This window comes from Taeniopygia guttata, chromosome 4A (assembly GCF_048771995.1).
Source record: "Taeniopygia guttata chromosome 4A, bTaeGut7.mat, whole genome shotgun sequence".
Taxonomy (NCBI): domain Eukaryota; kingdom Metazoa; phylum Chordata; class Aves; order Passeriformes; family Estrildidae; genus Taeniopygia; species Taeniopygia guttata.
In genome coordinates, this window is record NC_133029.1 from 8,931,592 (window position 1) to 8,954,013 (window position 22,422).

The window sequence follows — 22,422 nt, forward strand, 5'->3', positions numbered from 1 at the left end:
AAACAGGTTTGCCAAGTAAATAAAAGTTAGGTGAGTATGCTGTAAAATTTTCCTCTGTTCCCCAGTAACTGTCATGTTCACTTAAGCCAAATTAGCTAAGAGGTCTAGAGATGTAAGAGATGCCAAATTTCTACACATTCTTGGTTCATTTGAAAGGATTTTAAGTATTAGGTTTTAATTATGTGTTATAGTATCAAAGGTGATGAAATTGTTTGTATGGAAAAAAGAAACTCGGTTGTTAGCATAATGGTAACCTGATGTTTTATATCCTCTCCTCCCTCCCCTTTATGCTAGTGTTGGCATTTCCATGACTCTAAAAAGAAACTGGGTGATCACCTCTATCTGTTTATATAGCAGCCACCAGCCTAAAGAACAAACACAGGTCTGCTCCTCGGAGAGTGAAAAAGTAGTGTGGTAAATTCTGTCTGCTACGGTTTTCTATTCACAATTGCTGAGGCCATCACCAACCAAAACCTAATTTGATTCTGATAAACACTCCACCAGAATCCATCTGTCTGCCTGGCAGCTGAGATCTTTTCTGCAAGCCAGGTTTCTGCTCCCTCCCCACCTTGAAGATGTGGTACTGTCACCTGGGACTGATTCCCTAGCCGGGAACAGTATCTGCTGTTTGACAAGAACTCTATTTTTTCCCCCAGAATGCTGTTGATAGTATCTTGTGTCCTGCTCTGAAGCTGGCGTGACGATAGCTTCTGCTCTGCTAGTTTGAAGATGGCTGTGTTTTTTCCAGTTCAACGTATTTTGTGTTTAAACGATGTCAGCAGCTATTAGCACTTTGCTCTTCTTATTTTACCAAAAAGCGATACATTAGCTGGGAAACCAGCGCCGTGCCTGTAAGCAGCAGGCGCCGGGCTGCTGTGAAGGGCTAATAACGCCGCAGTTGTGTGCGGGGCAGCGGGCGGGCAGGGAGCGATGCCGGAGCCGCGGGCACGGCCCGGCCCGGCGCGGGCCCGGCACGGCCCGGCCCGGCGCACGCCGCGCTGCCGGCTGGCCCCGCCCGTTCCGCGGGGATGGAGCGGCGCTTCCGGCGGGCGCGGAGAGAGGCACGGCCCGGCCGGAGCCGCGTGTGAGCAGCGCCCAGGCTGTGGGTGCCCGCCGGCCCCGGCCTGCCCGCCCGCCCGGCGCCCCCCGCCCGCAGGATGTTCAAGAAGTGAGTGCGGCTGGGGCCGCGGGGGAAGGGAAGGGAAGGGAAGGGAAGGGAAGGGAAGGGAAGGGAAGGGAAGGGAAGGGAAGGGAAGGGAAGGGAAGGGAAGGGAAGGGAAGGGAAGGGAAGGGAAGGGAAGGGAAGGGAAGGGGCCGGGCGGGCCGGCGCCCCCTGAGCCCCGGGCTCGGCGCTGCGCTGGCCGGAGCGGCCCCGCGGCCTCCTCGGGCAGCGCCGCCCGCAGCCCTCGGCTTTGCCTCGGGCACTCGTTAAATGGAGCTGAGTCATTAACTTCGCCCAACTTCGGGGGCTAGAGAGCGCCGTTCGTATTGCTGCGGTGGACGTGAAGGATTCGCATCGGAACGGGGCTGTGGGTGTTAGTGGTACCAGCAGAATACTCTTGGAGTTATATAAATTAGCGTTGTGTGCCAGGGTTAATCTGTGAGACTAAACACATGCTGTGGCTGTACAAAAAGTTTAGGGATGAAGACAGGCTGCTAAGGGGGACCCCCTGCCTTCCCCCAGCCCAAGTGTTCCAAGGGGACAAATTTAAGCTTCATGAAATTTCTGCATTTGAAAGTTGGACAGTCAGTCTGCTATTAGATTTTTATAGTGAATTTATAAGCATTTCTGAAGACAGCTGCTGAAAAATGCATATTTTGTGCATAAAATGATGTATTTCTAAAATACTTTCGTTTGACAGATTTGATGAAAAGGAGAATGTATCAAACTGTATCCAGCTGAAGACTTCAGTTATTAAAGGAATCAAGAATCAACTGATAGACCAGTTTCCTGTTATTGAACCATGGCTAAACCAAATCATGCCAAAGAAAGATCCAGTTAAAATAGTAAGATGGTAAGTATCTCTTCGCTTAAACTTTGCTTTCAAGGTGCTAGGAGTGCTTTCTTTGTTTGTTTACTTTGTACAGTAGATAAACCTAGCACTTTTGATAGGCATCCATCATCTCTTAATAGCTAGTAGTCCATGTTATGGCCAAACCAGAAAGTTGGCATGTGCTCATTTTGCTTTAAAGGCACATGCTGGTAGGATGCTTGAGGAACTTAAAATTCTTCCTAGTAGCTAATGTGCAGTGTATTCAGGGTCTCTCCAAGGATCAGCCTGTTGTTGAAGGGAAGTATTCAGCTTTATGGACATGGAAGCACAAAATTGTTTGGATTCCTTTTTTTTAAATAGAGGGTGGTACATTTTTGCTGCATCCTTCTCCTTATCCACTCTTTGTATTGCATTCAAAAAGCAACGCCAAGGAAATGCAGTTTATGTATTTTGTCAGTAGGTTTCTTTTTTCTCAAAGGGGGAAGAAGTGAACAGGAGACCACTGCTGAAGAACAAGTCATATAAAAAGATAATATTTTTAGTTTTAAATTTTGTTGCTAATTGACTGTTTTTATTCTCAGGTGCTAAATAGACTTGACTTTATAAAGTAAAATTCTGTATTTAAAGTATAGAATGGTTAAGTAGCTCTCAGTTTTTTTTTTTTAAATCTTGCAGTCATGAGCATATAGAAATCCTCACTGTGAATGGGGAGTTGCTGTTCTTCAGACAAAGAGAAGGGATTTTTTACCCAACGCTAAGGTTGCTTCACAAATGTAAGTTTCCTGAGGGCGGTCATGCTGGGAAGAGAAGGGTGACAGTGTGATTCCATAGGACATCTGTAGAACCAAATTAAAAAGATCTTCCATATATTCCATGCATGTGCACATTCCAGAATAGATCTTAAAGATACAGTATACTTTCTTAACTGGAATTGATTAATCTTCTGTTTCTCATGTCTATGTTAATTGCTTCCGTGCTATATGTTAAGCAATCTGAACTTCGATAAGTAAGAATTAAATAGTGTAAAGCTCTGTAAAAAAATCTTGAGAGACTCCCTTAGGACAGAGATATAAATTTGCTGTTGTTGGTCCCTATCTTTTTTCAAGTCTTGTTATACAAATACTTGTAAGTTCTTACCAGAAAAATACTCTGTCTTCCTGAGTTTAATGATGTATATTAGTCTCCTGTAGGAACTTAGGCTGCATGCTTTTTACTTTTCACAGTTTACTCTTGCAATTTTTTTCTTGCTGTTCTGCTTGATTGTGTTACTCTGTTTTGAATCCTAAAGAACGTTATTCAGTCAGGTCTCAGTGTTGGAAATACTTCAAGAGGGTGCCTGTGCTTGGAGAGCTGACAGCTTTCATGAATTTTGTCCATGTTTGCCTGTTTTGTTCTGTTAATGTTAAACAGTTTTTCTTTCATGTTGGAGTAACTTGTAAGAGTACATGGAGTTTGCAGGATGTAAGACCCTTTGGTTTTAAGATCTCTTAGGATGGGCACCTGTGTGGTTGTTTTCCCTAGGAGAAAGTTGTTGCTCAGTCTGTGGGTCTGTGAGTGTGCAGGAGCCATAGCCTGCAGTGCTGGATTACCTTTGGTTCTCAGATAAGAGATGTGGTCTGGGAGGGAAGTACCTGTGTCCTTTTGGGTCAGTATTTGTGTCCTTTTGGGATGGTACCACCCAGCAGGAGCTCTGGTAATTGTATCTCAAACTTCCTACCCTTGCAGGACACTCTATATCTAATTATCCCGTTTAAACTGAGTTTATAACGAGCTGCTCATGTTGTCATGGTGCTGTATTAATTGCAATGCTGTGTCTTTCCCCTCCTAGACCCATTTATTCTCCCGCATCAGCAGGTTGATAAAGGCGCCATTAAATTCGTCCTGAGTGGAGCTAATATAATGTGCCCTGGCCTGACGTCTCCTGGAGCAAAGCTTTACCCTGCTGCTGTTGACACTGTTGTTGTATCCTTCTTAACTAGGAATTATTGCTCACTGTGGGATGAGTTTTATTTCTGTTCTTGTGTTCTCAGTTGATCATTATCTATATTACTTTGGATTTTAATTTGATTTCCTGAAATAACTAGTAATCAGAAAGGAGCTGCAGAGGTTAGATATTGCTTGGCAAGGTTAAAGTTGTTCATATCTTTTCACTTGCTGTATGTTCCAAACCATGTAACTATTCCTGCTGTACTGTTGGGTGGGCTGCTGTTCCATTAATCTCATTGGTAAGTGGAGCTCCTTAGGGATTTTATGCAGAATGGTAAAAGTAGATGAGGTGCAGTGTAATTTGTCCCTTGCCTCCTTAGCCAGGCTTGTATTCCCTTCAGAAGAATTCTCTCTTGTTCCTGAGGATTTAGGAAAGATGTTTAGGGTCAGCTTTACTGGAGTCAGGACTTGCTCTGTCTGATGAAGTTAACGTATGTAAAATGAGGAAAGTGTGCTAATTCACTCATTATATTACTGAGAAAAGAACCCTGAACAAATACAGCATTTATAACACCAAGCTGTGCTGCTTTTGTTGTTAGATGCTATAGGAAAAGATCAGCAGTTAACATCACGTGTTGCTAAGCTTTGAAAAGGACACATGTGATTTGGACACTTGTGGGTTTTAAATTGGTGTCTCAGTTTTCTGTGCCTTGGAATCTAAAATGTCCCTACAAACATGTGCTGTTTTGTTCCAGAAAGGCAGAGACTGTCATCTCTGTGTTAGGCACAAAGGAAGAAATTTAGCACTGGGAGATTTTTTTCTGTAAATGCTGTTTCCAAGTTCATAAATACATGCTTTGTTCTACACACTGATTCAATTGTTAAATTCAGTGCATTGTTTTGCTTATCTTTAAAAACTGTAACTCTAGAATTACTGAAAGGTTAAAAGTTCAACACTGGCTTTTGAATGTGTTTTTGGAAGTAATTTCTTCATATTGCTTTTACTTTTCTGAAATAGTTTAAAAAGAACTCTGTTTTCCTTAGCAGTAATTTGTAGGCAATTATGGCAGAGGGAAAACAACATGCATTATGTGTGGGAGTAATGAAGATGTCAGCTGAGGACATGTAAGTGTTTTAAAAGCTGAAATATAACCTGTCCCATGTCATTATTCTTATGTTAGTTTGGAGTATAAGCACCACTATCAAGGTTACTGCATTGCTGTTGCAGCATGTGTTGTTCAAGTACAGAGTACTACCTGGGCTAGGCAAGAGATGTAATTTGGATTTCAGCCGATCAAAAACATTGAAGAGATTTTTGTCTGCAGGGACAGCAGAGACTCAAGTCCTGCTGCATCTTGCTTGCCTATCCAGGCTTTTTTTCTGTTTCTCTGTGGCCTGCTCTTTTTCTTCAGGGTGTATCCACATGCAGCCCAGCATTCCTGCTTGATGTGCTCACTTAGCTGAGCCTCTTGTGGGATGTAGAGGTCTGCTCTGGATAAACTGAAAACTGTTTGAGAAGGAAAAGAGTTTCAGAAAATGGAAATGGATGTTAGTTGTTCTTGGCTTTCAGAAAGAGCTAACTAGCTAAATCACTTTGTCATTTTAAGTTCTGTTAACATCTCGCAGGATGTGATGTGCATCCAGCAGGTTTGGGCTGTGTTGGTTTCCAGACCTGTCTGTCACTTGGGCAGTGAGGAAGCGTTTTTGGTGAAAACAAGTCACTCTTTTTTGTGTGGTTAATTCTCAACAAGCCTGTCTTAAGTCAAAATAATAGCACGAGGCAGAGACAGGAGAATGTCTTAGAGGACAGGGATAGAGTGGGACTGCAGAAACCTGGATTTGGACCTGCTGTAGCTGTTGAGGAATTACATTCTTCAGGATTCTTTGTGGTGCTTCAAAAGACAAGAGTAAGCGGAAAGAAAAGCTACTTGTGTCTCAGTCCTAAGAAAGCAGTGACACACTGTCATCATTACAAACCATTTGGATACCTAACTTCAAATCCACCAGCCTTGCACCTGAATATCCTGTTCCTGTGAGAAGCAACATGAACTGGAGAGGAAAATGAAATGATACTCCTCTCTGCAGCCTGTTAGGTGTTTTTTTTTGTGTGACATTGTTCCACAATTTTCTGGTTTAGGCAGTGGGATTTCAATCTCTTGATGTGATTACTACATATAATGTGTTAATATTGTGTTAGCAGCATTTCCCTTCCTGATTACTTTTGGACAGGTTGGGTACGTAATAGAACACTTGGAGTAACTAGAGTAAATTATATTCTTCAGGGGAATGAAACTTGTTCTCACTCCCAGAAAGAGATTTGTCTTGTTTATTGTCGCAAAATTACTTTGTTGGTGTTTTTTTTTAACAGGAAAAATAAACATATCCAGTGCAGACACAAACCAGTAATTTTTAGAAGATGACATGACTCAAAAGATAGTCAATACTATAGAGAATAGCTTGTCTCTAACAAGCTGAAAGTTTTTGGCACATCAATTTAGCATCTTTAATTCTTTATTAAGTGGGTAGATGACCTGCAACTAGAAGTGAGGCAGCTCACCTGCATTTGATTGTGTCACTGGCACACTTGGAACTAGAACTTGTTAGATTCCACATTCCAGTCCTCTTGTACCACATCCTGTGCTGCGAGGGGAAGGCTCACAACTGCTGTGCTACTTTGATAGAGAAATGGTAAAATTAAGAAAAGTAGCAGAAGTATTGTCTGAAGAACTGTATCCCACAAAGAAGTACTAAAAATACTGTGGAAAGCTGTTGAAAAAATGTGGAATGCAAATATTGTCCTGTTACCAGTCAGCAATGTGGGCAGATGTAATAACAAATACTGTTTCTTGTCTACCTGCTGTGGAAGATCATGACTTTGTGGTTGATAGCCTTCCCCTTCCAGCTGACAAATGTTGCAGTTTCTCCTTGAAATAATACAGTTTGTAGTGCTCTCCTATTTAACCTAGCTAATACTTCTGTACATTTTTCCTCCTACAGTGAGAAGGTCAACAAAGGGATTGGTATTGAAAATATCCACTATTTAAATGATGGCCTTTGGCATATGAAGACATACAAGTGAAACAACAAGAACTGTTACTCCAAAGGAATGCACTTAGATTAAATGTGGACTGCTTTGTAATTCCTTGTTTTTAATGTGACTGAATGTACAAATTATTTTGTTCTGTGGCTATGCTAAATAAATCAGTTGAATGCAAAAGTACTGTTAGGCTACAATAGTTTTCTAGATTTCTTTTTATTACTGTTATTTTGTCTTAAACCTGAGTCTTCAGAGACTGAAGATATTTGATGAAAGATTCTGCATGGACTTTGAGTGATTACTTCAAATGGAAAGGAGGAAAAAGCCAAGAAATGTTTACATTTTTGTGCTCTTCTAAAAGAGTAATATAAAGTGTGTGTGAAATATAAATATAGTTTATAAAACTTCTGAAGCATTTCAGATTTTTTCTTCTGATTGACATCTTGTTAGTCTACCTAGTTTCTTGAATGTGGAGAAATCAGGTTTTTTGACATTATTTTTTAACTTATTAAGAGCATTAACTCCATTTTACTTAAGGATTTTCTCTTTTTAATATGCATTTATCTGTATAAGATTTATGAACTCAGACTGATATGTGGATTAGAAATTCTTTTAGGGTGGCTCATATCTGAAGACTGACTGTATGTTCAGATTTCTACCTGCCAACACTTTGATACTGCTCTCCTAGAGGAGTTTGCAGTAATGGTGGGCACACTCCCAGTGAAGTGTGTGCCACCCTGGTGCCTGATGTTCTCTACTCCCTGTGTGCCGCCTTATTTTAGCAGCAGAAACAAAATCACTGTTAAACAAAGGCATGACAGCAAAGCATGCTTTTCAGTGTAGCCAGGAGCAACTTTTTCAGGTGGAACTTGAAGAGCTCTCAGCTTGTGCACACTGCCACTGTCTCTGTACAGCTACAGAATGGGTTCAGGAGCACTGTGTGTCTGGCTGGATAACCCAGTCCTTTGTTCAGCACACCCAAAGCTATGCCTATGGAAAAACTGAATACTGTAATAAATTAAGGAAACTTTTAAGGTCTACCACTCATAACTGTCTCTGGAAGCATTTATTAATATTTCAAGTCTTTATTCTAACACATACATTTTATAACAGCAGAATGTAACTTCCTGTGCCAGTGCCTCTGGTGCTGTTCTGCAGGCTTGGATTCCCCACCCTGGGACCTTTACTGATGATAATAGCCAAGGTGTTCTCCATCTGATTCTAAAGCCAAGTTAAGACATGGCAGAAGGAATGCTGCTTTTAAAATTCTGTAAAATTTATTTACAAGACTGTACTTCTGAAAATGACAGGTAAATCTGAAACTATTTATCAATGTAGGAAGACAAAATTTAAGCAGTGAAATTTGCAGAAAAGTTCTGATCGCACCTCAGAACTTCAGAGTGCTGGTGAACATTTCTGTGCATCTTAAAGATTTCATTGTAAATTACTGATTTCTGGTTAGTATTATGGGAAATCAGTTTATGCTTCAGTGTTGGTAGGTTTTTTTTTTTTGTGTGTGTAAAATGAGCTAATCTTGCCTTTTGTGATTTGCTTTTAACCCTTCATTTTATCTCTCCTTGTTGTCCTACAGCACTTCAAATCTGTGACAAATGAGATTTTTTTTTTCTTGTTGGAATTGTTCACTCTTGTTCTCCTATGACTGCTGTTGCTGCAGGGGGGTCAAACTGTTTTTAATAATCAGAAACACCGAAAAGAGTTTTGCTTGCTTTATCTGGTTTTGTCAAAGTTTTTGCAGCTGTGTTATTCTGTAAGAAGAGTCAAATCAGGCTTAATTTATATAGCAGTTAAGCAAAACACCAAAGGTACCAGTTTTACCTCGGTTTTGGCAGCAATCGTGTATGTTTGTGTTGCTGTCAGCTGAGCTCTGACTGACGGGGAGGACGAGCAGGTGCATCTTGTCTCACCTTTCCAAAAGCAGCTGAGCTGTGGGAGCTTGGTGATGGTCTGAGCAGTTGTCTTACCTTGTCAAAAACCTGATGCTTAAAACAAAAAGCCCAAGATGTGGACAGTCTTATCAGTTCCAAAGCAGATGTTCCACTTCTCCACCTGCCCACTTGCAGCTCAGGGTAGGGTGTTACAGCTGGTTGGTTAAAGGTGAGGTAACAGAGTCTGATCCTACGTTTTATGAATATCGTAGTACCAACAAAGCCTGTGACATCACAGGTGTTACAGATGGATGTTGTACCATCTTGAAGATGGTACTACTGCCATCTGTAGTAGTCTTGAAACACCCATGTCAGGTCACTGAATTCTAAATGGAGTAAGTACTGAAGTGCTGTTTGTCTGTACAGGCTGTGGGTGGATAGGAGTGTGACCCAGGAACTTGTGTAAAACTGAGTGCACTCCATTGTAAAAAAAAACACAACCCCAAACCAAACACCAAATTGTACTGACAATTAATCAACTTCTTCCTTGTAAACACTTACTAGCGTCCACTAACAGGAGTAAAAATAATACTGAGTGTTTATTCTAACATGCTTATAGATGGAGTGAAATTTTAAATGAGCAATTAATCTTGTGCTAACAGATGCCCTGACCATGTTAAAACCTATTCAAACAGTTTAACTTTTGTCTGCTTAGAAACAGTAGTCCAAAGGGCACTTGATACTACTCTGCTCCAAGATTTCTTGTCACCTTGCTTCCTGCTGTTAGAAGGCTGTATATGAGGTGGCAGGTGAAGTACAAGTTCAAGCTATTGTGTTGTTCCGTGTACAAGAAATAGCTTAAAGTTACAGTCTTTGAGACTGAATCCGTAGTCAGTTTTATTGGTACACATTAGAAAGATATAAAGACATTCTAGAAATGCCTGGAAGAACTGAAATAATCAAAGTCTTGCAAAAATATATTTGTAAGAGTAGACCAAAGTTCATTTGAGTTTTCATTAATAAATATTTACATGTACAAACCCCCCATATAAATTTAATTTCCTTTTATAATAAACATGAACATCTTTTTATCATTTCATTCCAGCACTGTCAAAAGCCAGAAGCATTTCTCTATAAAAGATTTAGAAAAAAATTCTTCCACTTTTAAAATTAAGAGCTTTACCAAACCTCAGTGTGCAAAAGAACCTGTACACCAGTACCAGAATGTGTCAGTACAACTGTGTGAGAAGAGCTGACTCCAGAGTTCCAGGCCTTCCCTGAGGACACCTCAGTCATTGTCCGAGCCCGGTGGGGGCAGGAAGACCAGGGCGTCACTGTACGAGTGGCCATAGGGCCTGAGCCTGTACACCCCGTACATCATCACGTGCATGTGGTTGGGGGCCAGCCCGCTGAAGGTGATGGCCATGTCCGAGCAGCAGCCGTCCACCACCTGCTGCGGGTGAGTGGACATGGCCTCCTTGATGAGGGCCCCCACGGATTTCGTGTTAAAGACGTCTTTCCCTTCTGAATCCTCGGCGTTTTCAGCAAACACGCCGGTGTACTTCAGGCAGATTGCCAGCTGTTTGTCCTCTGCGAGTTTCCAAATCATACCTCCCTGCTCTGGACACTTGTCAGGGTCTTCAAGAACACGGGAGAGTCGTCTTAGCGACTCAATGCTTAAGACAATTCCTCCCTCACCATCTACATACTCGAGGTCACCAGATTTCACAGTGTGGCCTATGTAAAAAGGCTGCGAGGGGTCTTTTTTCAGTAAGAAATACTTGAGATTTTCAATTATAGCAAATGTTGTGGGATATGCAAGGAAGAACCAGCTGAATTCATCCTTATAGCGTTCATACGTTATCTTGTAAGCTTTCCGCATCATCGCCCACATATCGTTTGTGTTGACGGCTACAGAATCAAACACTTTGACCTTTTCTGAGCTGTAGAATTCCGCCTTGTCGCAGTGCTTGCTCCAGGTCTCCCTTGCTGCAGCCCAGTGCCCCAAATCTTTTGGTTTGACAAGGATGATGCAGTAAACATGGATGTTTTTACTAAGCTCCACACGTTCACCTTCTGAAAGGTTTAAGACATCTTCCTTGTTGGGAGCCTGGATGTGATGATGCTCGTGGTGATGTGCTTTGGTCCCGTGGCCCACCTTAATGTGTCCGAGAAGCGTAACCAACATGCAGAAAGCTCCTCCAAGCACCACACCCTTGATGAAGGAGCTGCTTTCAGAAATCATTTTTCCTAGAAAAGAGACGCACTGTAAGAGCTTACAGGAATAAGTGCACTAGTGCAGGTTCCACACGGTTCTAACGCAGTCCTCAATTTCTAAACCCAGCTGCAGTTCCTTATCTCCCGCACCAGGACAAGGCTGGCGAAAGCGGTGGCGATATCCAGGTTCCCGGTCGCGGCTCTCGGTAAACGGCAGGACACGAGCCCTGTGCCCCGGCCCCTCTGCGCTGCCGTGACCGCACGGCCCCGGCCCCGCCGCACCGAGAGGCCGCGGGACGGGCTCGGGCGCTGACGGGGCCCGCGCGCGGCGGCGTTTCGCGGGGAGCCTTCCCCGGGAGGAAACCCGCTCTCCGCTGCCCCACTCCACGGCGCTCGGTGCCGGAGCTGCCTCAGCCTCCCGAGCTCCCGACCCGCAGCTCCGCGGTACCGCCGCTCCCGCCGCAGCTCCGCGACCCACAGCCCCGATCGTGCCGCAGCTCCCCGACCCTCAGCCCCGGCCGTGCCGCAGCTCCCGAGCTCCCCGACCCGCAGCCCCGGCCGTGCCGCCGCTCCCCGACCCGCAGCCCCGGCCGTGCCGCAGCTCCCGAGCTCCCCGACCCGCAGCCGCGGCGGCCCCGCCGCTCACCGGAGCCGCGCGCGCCGCCCCTTCCTGCGCCGCCGGAAGCGCCGCGCGGCCGCCCCGGGCCCCGCGCGCTCGGCGGGGCGGCGGCGCCGCCTGGCGGTGCGCGCGCGGCCCTGCCTCCCTCACGGCTCTCCCGCCCCGCGCTCTCCTCATGGCGAGCAGAGCGCCGCTGTGGCAGCGCAGCTTTAGAGAATCTTCCTCCTCCGAGCGCCCACGAAACCCCGGCAGTCGCGCTCCCAGTCGCTGCTGGACAGAAGCCGTTCCACGGCGGCCCCAGTGACACGAGGGGCCCCCGGCTTGGCTCCCCACACATTCCTCTCGCACAGTCAGACCAGGTTTCCTCACCGGTTCGACCCCAGGTTTTCCATAGCTGAGTCTCAGATGTCTCGTCCCATAAAGGGATTTATTCCCGGCACAGCAACACAAAAACAGCCCCAGCCGGTGCCTCCGAGTAGAATCCCAATAAAGCCAGCCCCGGGCTTTTATCCCGTCACAGGGCCTCCTCCCACATGTGTCCCTCTTCCTCCTCAGTCCTCTGCCCCTGTCTCGCTGTCCATCACCTCACTGGCGCCCGTCCTCGTCTCCTTTATTATCCAGAAAGATCGGCAGATCCTGGCTCCTGCTGTGTCTCTCCATTGCCCTGGCCGGCATCACCCATCTTTATGCCCTTTGTTATCACAAAGATTGGCAGTTCAGGCCTCTCCTCGGGCTCCCACCCAGAGCTCAGTCTTCATCACAACCCATATCTTGCAGGAGAAGTTCAACTTTTCAGCACAAACTCTGCTTTTAAATGAGATGCTATATGAATGGGGACAGAATAGTAAAGCCAGAACTGATCTTAAACTGTATCCAGGATCAAATTAAATATATGCAAGTATATATAAGATCAAATATATATATCAAATATATCAGTATTTCAGGTATATTCAGGGTCAAATCCTGGAGATACTGCCATAAATTTCCTAATCAATACAGTAAACTATGCCTAAAGTTTATTATTATTACATTTTGTTTGTTCCTCTGCTTCCCTGGCAGACAGCACAACACACACAAAGCCAGTTAATATTTAGAATAATCCAAAAACCTTATTTTCAACTAATATAACTTTTTCTTTCCTTCAGTGATAATCGTTCTGATCTCCAGATTGTCAGAATCTCTTTCATCAACTCTCAAGAACTTGGAGTTGACACCTGATTTGAACTAGCATCACAGAACAACAGTTTGCTCCCTTTTTCCATCTGACTATTGGGGGAAAAAAAAAGACGTTTTACAAGTTTTTTTTTTTTTTTTTCCTTTTTTAGCAGATCAAACTGTACCCTGAGGCCAAGACATTGATTAGGATAAAGCCCTATGCAGGGTTTCCCTATATTGTAAGGCATATCCTGGTTGGATGAATTTAGCAGGTTTTATATTACTCAGTTTACAATGGAGGTGCATCTGTCTGGGTGCCTCAGATGCCTCAGTAATTTGGTAAGGTTTTCTTTTTTTAGTTTGTACTGTGGAATTCAATGCCTAACAATGTTATATTTGGCAAAAATACTTGTAAGATGATTGATTTCTTAGGTCTTCTGGGCCTGGGGAACAATTGGTTGAGGTGCAGGTAAAAATGTTACAAAATAATTCCTTTGGTTGGGTCAGTGCATGCCCAAAATGGCTCTGTTCAGTGGAACTAAAAGCCAATTACACAGAGTGATAGGAGAGTACTGTCAGCTCGTACAGGTAGTTCTGTTGCTGCACTGTGGGAGCATCACTCATCCTGGATTTTCCCACCTGACTGCTTTAAAGGAATAAATATGTGGACAGTCAGGTTTTTATCACATACCAGAGACTGGAGATGAGTTCAAAGCTTTTTTTAGTATCTCCTGTTTGCAGAATCAATTGGGGCTTTCAGGACTTCAGCAGTTGCTTGATCATGTACTTTAGAGAGATTTGAATGAGTTGCGACTCACTGCTTCAGCAGATGCTCCAACAAATTGTTCTCCTGCTTTACTTCAGTGAGCTTCTTTCCAGGTCTCTGACAGAATGACGAATGTACCTACAGATCTTGACTGTTGCTTTAATGTCTTTTCAACATTGCTTTTACCCAGCAGTAGATCAGTGCAGAGAAAGTCTAAGCAGCATGGAAAGCATGCTAAAAACCCAGAGACACTCTCTGGCTTCTGAAGTTGTTGCTTGGTATTAAAAAGACTAAAATGGCATCGCAATGCACAAGGTCTCACAACAGCAATTGTTAAGTATTTTTGAGCTCTTTTAGACACATAAGTACTCCTGTTAGCTATTAATCTCTAATTACTACAATAAACTCTTCTTAAGAACTTCAGGGGATAAGTATTTGAAGTCACTCTGCCATGGGTTGGGAACTAACCAAATCTTGTAACTGAGAAAGGGCCAGCCCTAAGATGGAAGTTAAGTGAGGAAAGTCAAGGGAAATGCTTAGTCACATTGTAGGAATGAACCAGGAGAACCGACTCCTCTAAGATCACTGCAAAAGGCCTTGCATTCATTTTGTATTAAAACATGCACTCCTGTATTCAGAGAGTATTGCCAGATTTCAGCTTTGAGTACTAACTCGCTGTCCATGGAGATGTTTGTTAGCTGCAACTTCATTCCTACTTCCTGCTGATCCTTCATAGTGTCTTTACCACTTTCTGGAACAGTAGCAGCCTCTGGAACCTACAGACCTGTGTCAGGATCTACACTGCTGACAGAGCTGATGGGCTCTATGGTTCACTGCTTATCTCCACAGACAGAGCTATTTCTTTGTTATTTTCTGTTTGTCTTTCTTCAATGTCTGTAGCTGTATTTGCCTTCTGGTTCTCTTTCTTGCCTCCAAGGAAAGACATCAAACATATTCTCACTGTGTGGTGCAAAATATCCTTGAGAGATTGGCTATTATCAAAATATATTTGATAGGAACTTTGTTCCAATTAATGTGAAATGTTTCAGTTGACACATGAGTTGTCATCTTTTACAGGCAATGCTTGTTAATGATCACAAATGAGTGTCCAGACCCATCTGTCTTCCTGTTATGTGTGTGTGCAGCGGGGAGGCTGGGCTGGAGCCTGCAGTTGCACTCAGAGCAGGTAGCTGAAGCCAGGGAGAGCTATTGCAGGTGTTTCTGGGCACTACATGTCACATAGAAAGAGCTACATGTCACATAGAAAGAACCCCTAATTAGGAGATACTGTTGGAATTAAGAGAAATGCAAATGTTAGGTTGAACTGGGACAGCTAACATTGAGATATCATCCATATATTTATAATGCTGAATCTACTGGAAAATGCACAAATTTTACGTGTCCATTTGACTGCATCAGAAGCGGGAGGTTGTTACGAAAAAAAGGGGAGAGCTTAGACAAGTTCCTGCCTTTGCTCAGGTCTCTGGCACTAGAAAGTACTTTATTGAGGCAGCCAGCACCCCAAAACCCACTCTCACTTGTGAGTCCTTAATAATGACCAATCAGGCCTATTACAACATGAATTATTTATTGAATAGACATAAGGAAAACAGATATAAGGCTTTAACTGTCTTACTTACAACATAGGATAAACAAAAGAACTACTACTAGATAGAAATACAGTGCATGATAACACCTATATTATAGCTAGCAAAGAAATAGTATAGATTAGGAGCCAATGTCACTTACCAACAAATGATGGTGGTGTGCAAAGAGTCTCCTAATTTCTCTGAGTCCCAGGGAAGTATCTCAATGTGAATGTCACCACATCGAGGAGAACTCTACACACTCAGAGAGTGTATAGGAGATTTTTGGTTTAATGAAAATCATAGTGGTCTTTTATAGCTGTAAAAAGTGCTTGTCTGCCAGTGGCTTATTTCTGGCTTACCCTTTCCCACCACTCAAGGAAGGATGTTTATTGCTGGCTGAAGGTGTTTTCAGCTGAGATAATTAATCCCAAGACAAGCCATTCAGGTCTAGCTTAGCCGTGGGGGAAGTAGAGATAAGCTTTTGCTGTATCAGGAGGTGAAAGGTCCTGTCACAGGGGTCAAGTGTGGTTGTGGTCTGAAGGCTGCAAACTCACTTTGAGTGGCTGAACACCCATTGGAGCCAACAGAGATGGTGCAGGAAAAGGGCTTTTAAGAAGAGGCCAACTATGCTCTGTTAGAGTATGGTCCTTCCAATTGTTTCATGCAGCCCATAAAGTGTATAATTGAACAAACATATCTGCTGTGGTCTTCAGTCCTATTGTTGAAAAGTTTGGAAATCCCTGTTTTGAAGTCAGAAATACTGAGGTGGAGATTGTAGTTTGCAGGAAAATAAAGCCATATTTCTTCATTGCGTCCACAGGCACCTGCTCGGCTCAGCATTTCTTTTGGAAGCAGATGGATTCCTGAGCCACACTTCAGCCACCTCTTCTGAAAAATTTTCCCCTGTATTCCCTTCTTCACTTTAGTTTTACTTTTAAGAATCTGGAATCTGAAAAGACACAAACTCTTTGTAGGTCATGTGCATCTTGAGTCACATACAACACCAAAACCTTGTCATAAAGGTAAGACACTGGACAAGGGAAGAAAGTTTTAATGCCATCAAGTGTTATATTTTTAATACTTATTTCAGAACTCAGATTGAAGTATTTGCCTTTGAAAAAGTGTTCTCTTCAATTGTTGGACAAAATGTGGAAATTACTGTTAAAATTCTCCTATATTTATAGGAGGTAATGCATAATATGATATTTTAGCCTTGAAATCTGTTAAATTGGTGAACAATGTTAAACAAGTTTTAAATTGCTTTTCTCTCCTCTTTCTTCTATGAGTGTTGGAATCCTGGGTGCGGAGAATTTTAAACTTTCTGTGCTTAAAGGCACAGACCCACAAAAGAACACTGCATTTGACCTGAGGTCGTGGAACAGGCTTTTGAAATGGATTAATAGCACTGGGATTATGGGTGTATAGTTGGTTAGATGTCTGTAATATCAAAGGGTGGAAAACTTAGAGTTTGGGATTTTAGAATACGGAAATAAATATGAAGCAAGATGGAGGTTTTAGGGCGGAGGCAGGTTGTTCTTCTTTACCTTCTTCCTTCTTCTTCTTCATGGGTTTGGGTGATGTTTTGTGATTGGACAGAAAAGTCCGCATTGTGGACTTCAGGGGATCAGCTATTGGGTTAAAAGGGAAAATAATCTGGGTGTCATTTCTTAATTGGATAGTTTAGTTTTAAAAGACCTTGTAACAACCCTAGTTAGCCATTTTGTGCCTTGCTAATGAAAAAGCTGCCGAACTCATGGTAGAGAGACTGTAACATAGATAAGAAATAATAAACACCTGAGTCCAAACATGAAATACTGTCACAAGTGCCTTCAATCCTGACCTTGAGAAATTGATGATGAGCACTGTCAAGGAAGAGCTCGTGTCCCAGATTGAAAAGCAAGATGTATTCCATTTCCCATCTGCATGGCAGTTGTCTTCTGTTAAGTGGGCAGTTTTCCTTATCTCTTTCGCAACCAATCCTCTCTCAGGGGAGACCTCAGCTGATAATGGACTATTGAATGTCACTGTGAGACTGGTAAGAACTAGAACATCCCACTGTGAGATGCTCCACCCAAAGAGAGGAGCCATGCATTCCTAACTGGATATAGTCTGGGTTTTTGGGACACCAGACTCAGCTTTTCCACTGGTTCCCAAGAGGAGCAGCTGGGGTTTTCCACTGGACCTTCAGAGGAATATGACACCCTTCTACAGGATCACTGCTGTGACAGAACCACATCTGCCACTCCAGAAGGACTGCAGCCATTCCAATTTGGACTGCTACCAACACGCTGGCCAAAAGGGTGTCAGGCTGTATTCTGACCCTGTCAGTAGTTTTTCTTTTGTATTATTGCATGTGTTTTGTTTCTTTTCCCTTTTCCTAATAAATTGTATTTCTGACTTGGAGTCTCTCACTGGTTTTGCTTTCAAACCAGAACAGCTTGGCATTGAAATGGCCGTTACTTAGATGGTGCCATCAAGCACAGGGAAGTATGTGAGAAGGAAAAGATATGTGACTCCAAAAGAACTTTGGACTGCTTTATAATTTCTTCAGTTTTTCATGTGTGTTGCTGAATACAAAACCCATGTTATTCTCTGAGTATGCTAAATCAATCAAGTGAATGCTAATGTCCTGCTGGCTCCAGCAATTCAGCTGGAATTGAACTATCAGAGACAATGCTTAGAGCTGAACTGTCATCATTGTAAGTGGCTCCAATGCAAAAGTACAACAAAAAGAGAATATAAACTAGGCATTTTAATGTCACCTCTCTTAGAAACACAGGAAAAAATGAATCATCATTGGTCAAATAGAAACAGACAAAAAATAAAGAGGCAAAGATAGGGAAATCTTATTTTCAAGATCCCAAAGGAAAATAAAAAGTTGTGATGAAAATAGCATTCTACTAGAAAGAATGAGTTCTTAATAGGCCTTTAAAATAAAATGCATGAAACAGTGATGAAGTGATTTTGTGGCATCTTTAAGGAGCTTAGTTTTGCCAGTTTGGGATTATTTGAAAAAGGTGCTCTGCAGAAAATTATGGTTCCAAATTATGATTTTGCAGGCTCAGATTGTGTAGGTAAGAAGCACCAATGTGAGCAGCAGTGACACAGACTGAGAAGCCAGAAGGAGAACTTTGCTTTTCTGGAGCTGCCTTGATGTCTTTTATGGACAATTTATGGAACCTGAGCACAGGGCTAGGCTTGTGTTTTGGTTAACATGGATTCTGTTCCAGTTCCAGTGTCTGAGAAAAATCTGTTTTAGACATCGCCTTGGTTTGGCTGCCTGCAGCGTGGAGAGACACAAAAGCTTCTGGCATGATATTTTTTGTAAAAGGGCTTATGGTGAGCAAGTGGCTATTGTTACTAGATGAAAAGACCTGTGAATTTATGTTGATATTAACCCACAAAGGGAAGAGAAGAAAGAAGAAGAATGGGAATAGAGCATATGTTAGTAACTTCCACAAGATGTTTTCTTGTACCAAATATTAACATCTCTTCATTTTGCTAAGGAAATTGAGGCTTTGAAGTATTAGATTCTCCAAGCAGACATTTGCTTTCTTATAGCAATATTGAAATAGGAGACTCCTGAGCTGTGTGTGTAGAGGTAGTTTCTGGGGAAGCAGCGATGTAAGCAGTCAGTAGCAGACACATGGGAATAGGGAGTGGCACAGACTGTGGGAAAGAGAGAAGAGTGGACAAGGTCTGAGTTTGCTGCATCTGAGATCAGAGACGTGTTAGATTTCAGCCTATTTGTCTTTAAAACAGACGTTGACAGTGCTGTGTTGCCTCACAAAGGCTGCTTGGTTTCTTTCAGTTTGGTTTGGAAAGAGTGGGCTGTATTTTTGCAAAAGCAAAAATACAACTAAACCACAGCACTCCTGTGCTCTGCCTTTTACTGGCCTTTATGGAGTCCTTTAACAAAAATATAAAAATGCAAAGGGGCCACTGCTCCTTAGCTCAATGGTAATATCTGTGGTTTGAAAGAGGGACAGTTGCATGGGGGGTGCACCAGGGCACCCCTGGAGATCCCTGAGCCTACAATACTCACTACTACTTCTGGCTCCCTGCAGGGCTGGCACTGAGGATGGCAGTGATGGGAAGTGAATTTTGGTTTGTTTGCACCAGCAACTCCTCCCAGCAGTCTTGTGAGGGCAGGGAGCAAGCCATTGCCACTGCTGGATGGGGCTGCAGGTACAAATATGTCACACTTCTTAATTCCCAAGAAAAGGCAGTCCCAAGGCAGTAAATAGTGGGTTTTTCTGAGAGGCAAGGGAGGGATGCTGGGTGCTGCATAGTCTTCTCTCTTCTCCCTTCTCCCCTAATTTCTCTAGAGCTTCCATACTGTTTATGTGGGACTTTAGTTTTTATTATGTGCAATATCTAACATACTCATAATTTGGAGAGTACGCACATGGTTTAAGATGTTGATATGCTGGTACATGGGCAATTGTGCCCTAGTTCCTGCTCATATCTAAACATCTGTCTTAAGGTAAATAAAGCAGTAGCTGATTGCTACACCTTTGGGTTTAAATTTGCTATCTCATTAATCTGAGGAATTTTTATTGAGGAAAAAATTATACAAGCTTGGATCAGTTATATCAGTACGAGAGGAGGTGAAGCTGCTATGACAGAACAGAAAAATCTCTTTAGGAATGTGAATTGTCAGTGATCTATTCACACGCTAAAAGATTGAATTAAAAGTGATAATTATGTGCTGTTTTTGCTGCTTAAGTTGGTTAATGCCATTATAACTGTGCTGCTTAATGAAAAAGCTTAGAATCAGACTAGCATGGGAATACTAAAAATTTTAATGGATTTCTGCTCGAGTTATTCTTTCTATTATGAAACAAACCCACCAAATATATATAACTAAGTCTTTGGATTCAATTATTAATTCTCTCTTCCAATTTGAAGAGCAAAATTATCACTTAACAGCAGTTCTCTGAAATAGAATTTTAATGATTCTAGTCATCTCATAGTTGAACATGTTTTTCCCTGATCAGTATAAAGGCAGAAGATTCTCAGTGCTGTATCATTTTTAATTATTAATCTGAACCAGGTTAAAAAGATACTGTCAACAGCATGTCTTGAGCATCTGTCAAAGAATCTGTCAGAAATGTGCTCCGTGGGTTGTCATGTGTTCACCTGGCTTCTCTGCATGAGGAGAAGGCTTTGGTACATGGCATTGGAATGCGACTGTAGATATAATGCACAGGAAGAGAAACATGCCATATGCCTGGAGGGACTCTTTTGGCCTGATCCCAGCGTTTTATAGTTCTAAACCAAAGCTGATGGGCTTCATCATAATGCAATCCTGTCTCCCCAAGGAAATTTGCAGCAGTTTAGACAAAATGCTTGTTTTATCTTGGAAGGAAGAAAAGCGAGCAAGTAGAAGACTGAACAGTTGTGTGTCATCCTTTTACAGGTTGGTGCTAAAGCAAATGGATTGAGGTATTGTGGTGGTGTAACTTGTGCTCCTTGAATGTGTATTCATAGTTTATAGGGACGTACTATTGGCGACAACTGCTGTTGCAAATTAAGCCCTTAATTTATTACTTACACTTGATTTGAGGCTTATTGTCCATGGTCAAGCTAAAATGGGAACAGAGTAACTCAGGCCTGTGAACAACTCATCATGTTAGATAGAAAGCAATTGGGTCCAAGGCTCAGCATGTTGGAACTTGGCCACTTCCTTTCTCTTTCAGTACTGCTCTGCCTTCTCAGTCCTGTAAACAGTCTCTTCTTCCCTTTCTGTGGGTAGCTGGGCTTCCTTCCTGAAACCTTCCCCAATTCAAACTGCATTTGGAAATAATTTTGTATTTGTGCTTGATACAAAAGTTTTCAAAGGAGCTTCACAGACATTAATCAGGGTGAAAATGCAAATCTAAAATCTGTCTTATTTGAAAGTTTCCTTTGGAAACCATTTAATTTCTTACAAGCACACTTTGGCAGATGATGTGGCCCTTATAGTAATAAATCACAGGAACATGAGACACTTCACTGCAGCTGTGACATGGCTAGTTAGGATCCTATTCAAGAAAAAGGCTTAGGCAATGTATTTTCTTTCCCATACTTTGCTGTACCATTTCTCCCCCATATAGTTAAAATGAAAAGACTATCAGAATGCTCTTATAATTGTCTCCTTAGAGTTATAATCTGCAAATGCTTTTTTCTAAAAGATAAAAATACCCAAATCTTAACAGAGCCTTTTTAAATGGCACAGCAGTAACTCTGCGACCTCCTTCATGGTTTCCTAAATCTCTTTAATAAGGGTGAGAAGCAGCTTACAGAGGTCTCTCTGATTAAAGGTTTGACCTGGAATTACTTTGAATTTGTATTATGGAGTCAGCAGGTTTACTGTGGTAAGTCTTAACAGGATCTTTTGAAGTGCTTTGCAGGTAGAGCTGTGAAGACTGTAAGTGTTCTGTAAAACTTGCTAAAACCACAACAGAAGCAGTTAAGCACCCGGACACTATGTTGGAAACCCATATCCACAGAGCACAGGGAGCAGGAGATTAATTCAAAACCTGGGTTGGCAAATCTCGTGAGTGGGATTATATGGCACTATTTCAAGCAAAGGAGGCTGATTTCAGTCATCCATGAAGTCCCTTCTACTCTATGGCCAGGGTTCCTACAAGATTGTAATCACTAAAAAAAATAACAATTCTAAGAAATTACTCAATTCAGTAAGAAATACAGCCAGGACAGTGAGTTTAATGGAAATTAATATGGCCACTGCTTCATCTCCATGCATGACTTGGCTCAAAGGAAGCAATCAAGGACACAAAATCTGTGAGGCCTTTTAACCCCACTAATTTTGAGTTTTAGATCTGTAAGTTTCTTAGAAGATGATGCTCTCCTGAAGGTCACCTAACTGTCTGCTAACAGATTTGTTTTATTTGTCTGTGGTGGTTCTGTAATTCTGCTGAATGGAAATGCTTCTCTAGAGGATGGGTGGCCTTTAAGGCTTGGGAAAAACTTTCAGTATGGGGCAGTTTTACTGTGCAATATTTAATGGTTGACTGCAGGTGGATTTAGGAGCAGAGCCATCCAACATCTACAGTACTTGTCAGTTTCAGAAAGGTCAGATTTTCATTGGCAATGCCCTTTTTCTTTAATTTTTTTTTCTTTTGTGTTTGGACTTTTTGGTATGAACATTCTGACAGTATTCCTGTAACTGCCAGCCAAGGACAGGAAATGCAGTTTATAGAAGTCAGCTTGCAATATGGGTGTTCT

At 42.4% G+C, this 22,422-nt stretch overlaps 2 protein-coding genes across 5 annotated transcripts; one reads left to right on the forward strand and one right to left on the reverse strand.

The window, feature by feature from the left end:
- Positions 1-1,112: 1,112 nt before the first annotated feature.
- On the forward strand, positions 1,113-7,137 carry MCTS1 (MCTS1 re-initiation and release factor; the record flags this gene model as incomplete). The annotated part of the gene is given in 6 exon segments (NM_001245345.1): positions 1,113-1,168; positions 1,863-2,015; positions 2,670-2,767; positions 3,823-3,956; positions 4,978-5,045; positions 6,918-7,137. Coding segments are annotated over 6 exon segments (546 nt in total). The 3' UTR covers positions 7,000-7,137.
- A 2,578-nt stretch (positions 7,138-9,715) lies between these two features.
- C1GALT1C1 (C1GALT1 specific chaperone 1) lies at positions 9,716-11,806 on the reverse strand. 4 transcript variants are annotated; one of them, XM_030272619.4, is made up of 2 exons: positions 11,707-11,806; positions 9,716-11,093 (listed from the first exon to the last, which is right to left on the reverse strand). In XM_030272619.4, the coding sequence occupies exon 2, from the start codon at positions 11,086-11,088 to the stop codon at positions 10,132-10,134; it is 957 nt and encodes a 318-aa protein (XP_030128479.1). In that variant the 5' UTR covers positions 11,089-11,093; positions 11,707-11,806; the 3' UTR covers positions 9,716-10,131. The 4 variants fall into 4 exon arrangements, with proteins under 4 accessions (XP_030128479.1, XP_072785218.1, XP_072785217.1 ...); XM_072929117.1 differs by lacking the exon at positions 11,707-11,806 and adding an exon at positions 11,567-11,582; XM_072929116.1 differs by lacking the exon at positions 11,707-11,806 and adding an exon at positions 11,509-11,578.
- Between the last annotated feature and the right edge of the window lie 10,616 nt (positions 11,807-22,422).

What these genes read in the sequence shown, in the direction of transcription:
- C1GALT1C1 (XM_030272619.4), bottom strand. Translation starts at nt 11,088, where the DNA reads ATGATTTCTGAAAGCAGCTCCTTCATCAAGGGTGTGGTGCTTGGAGGA.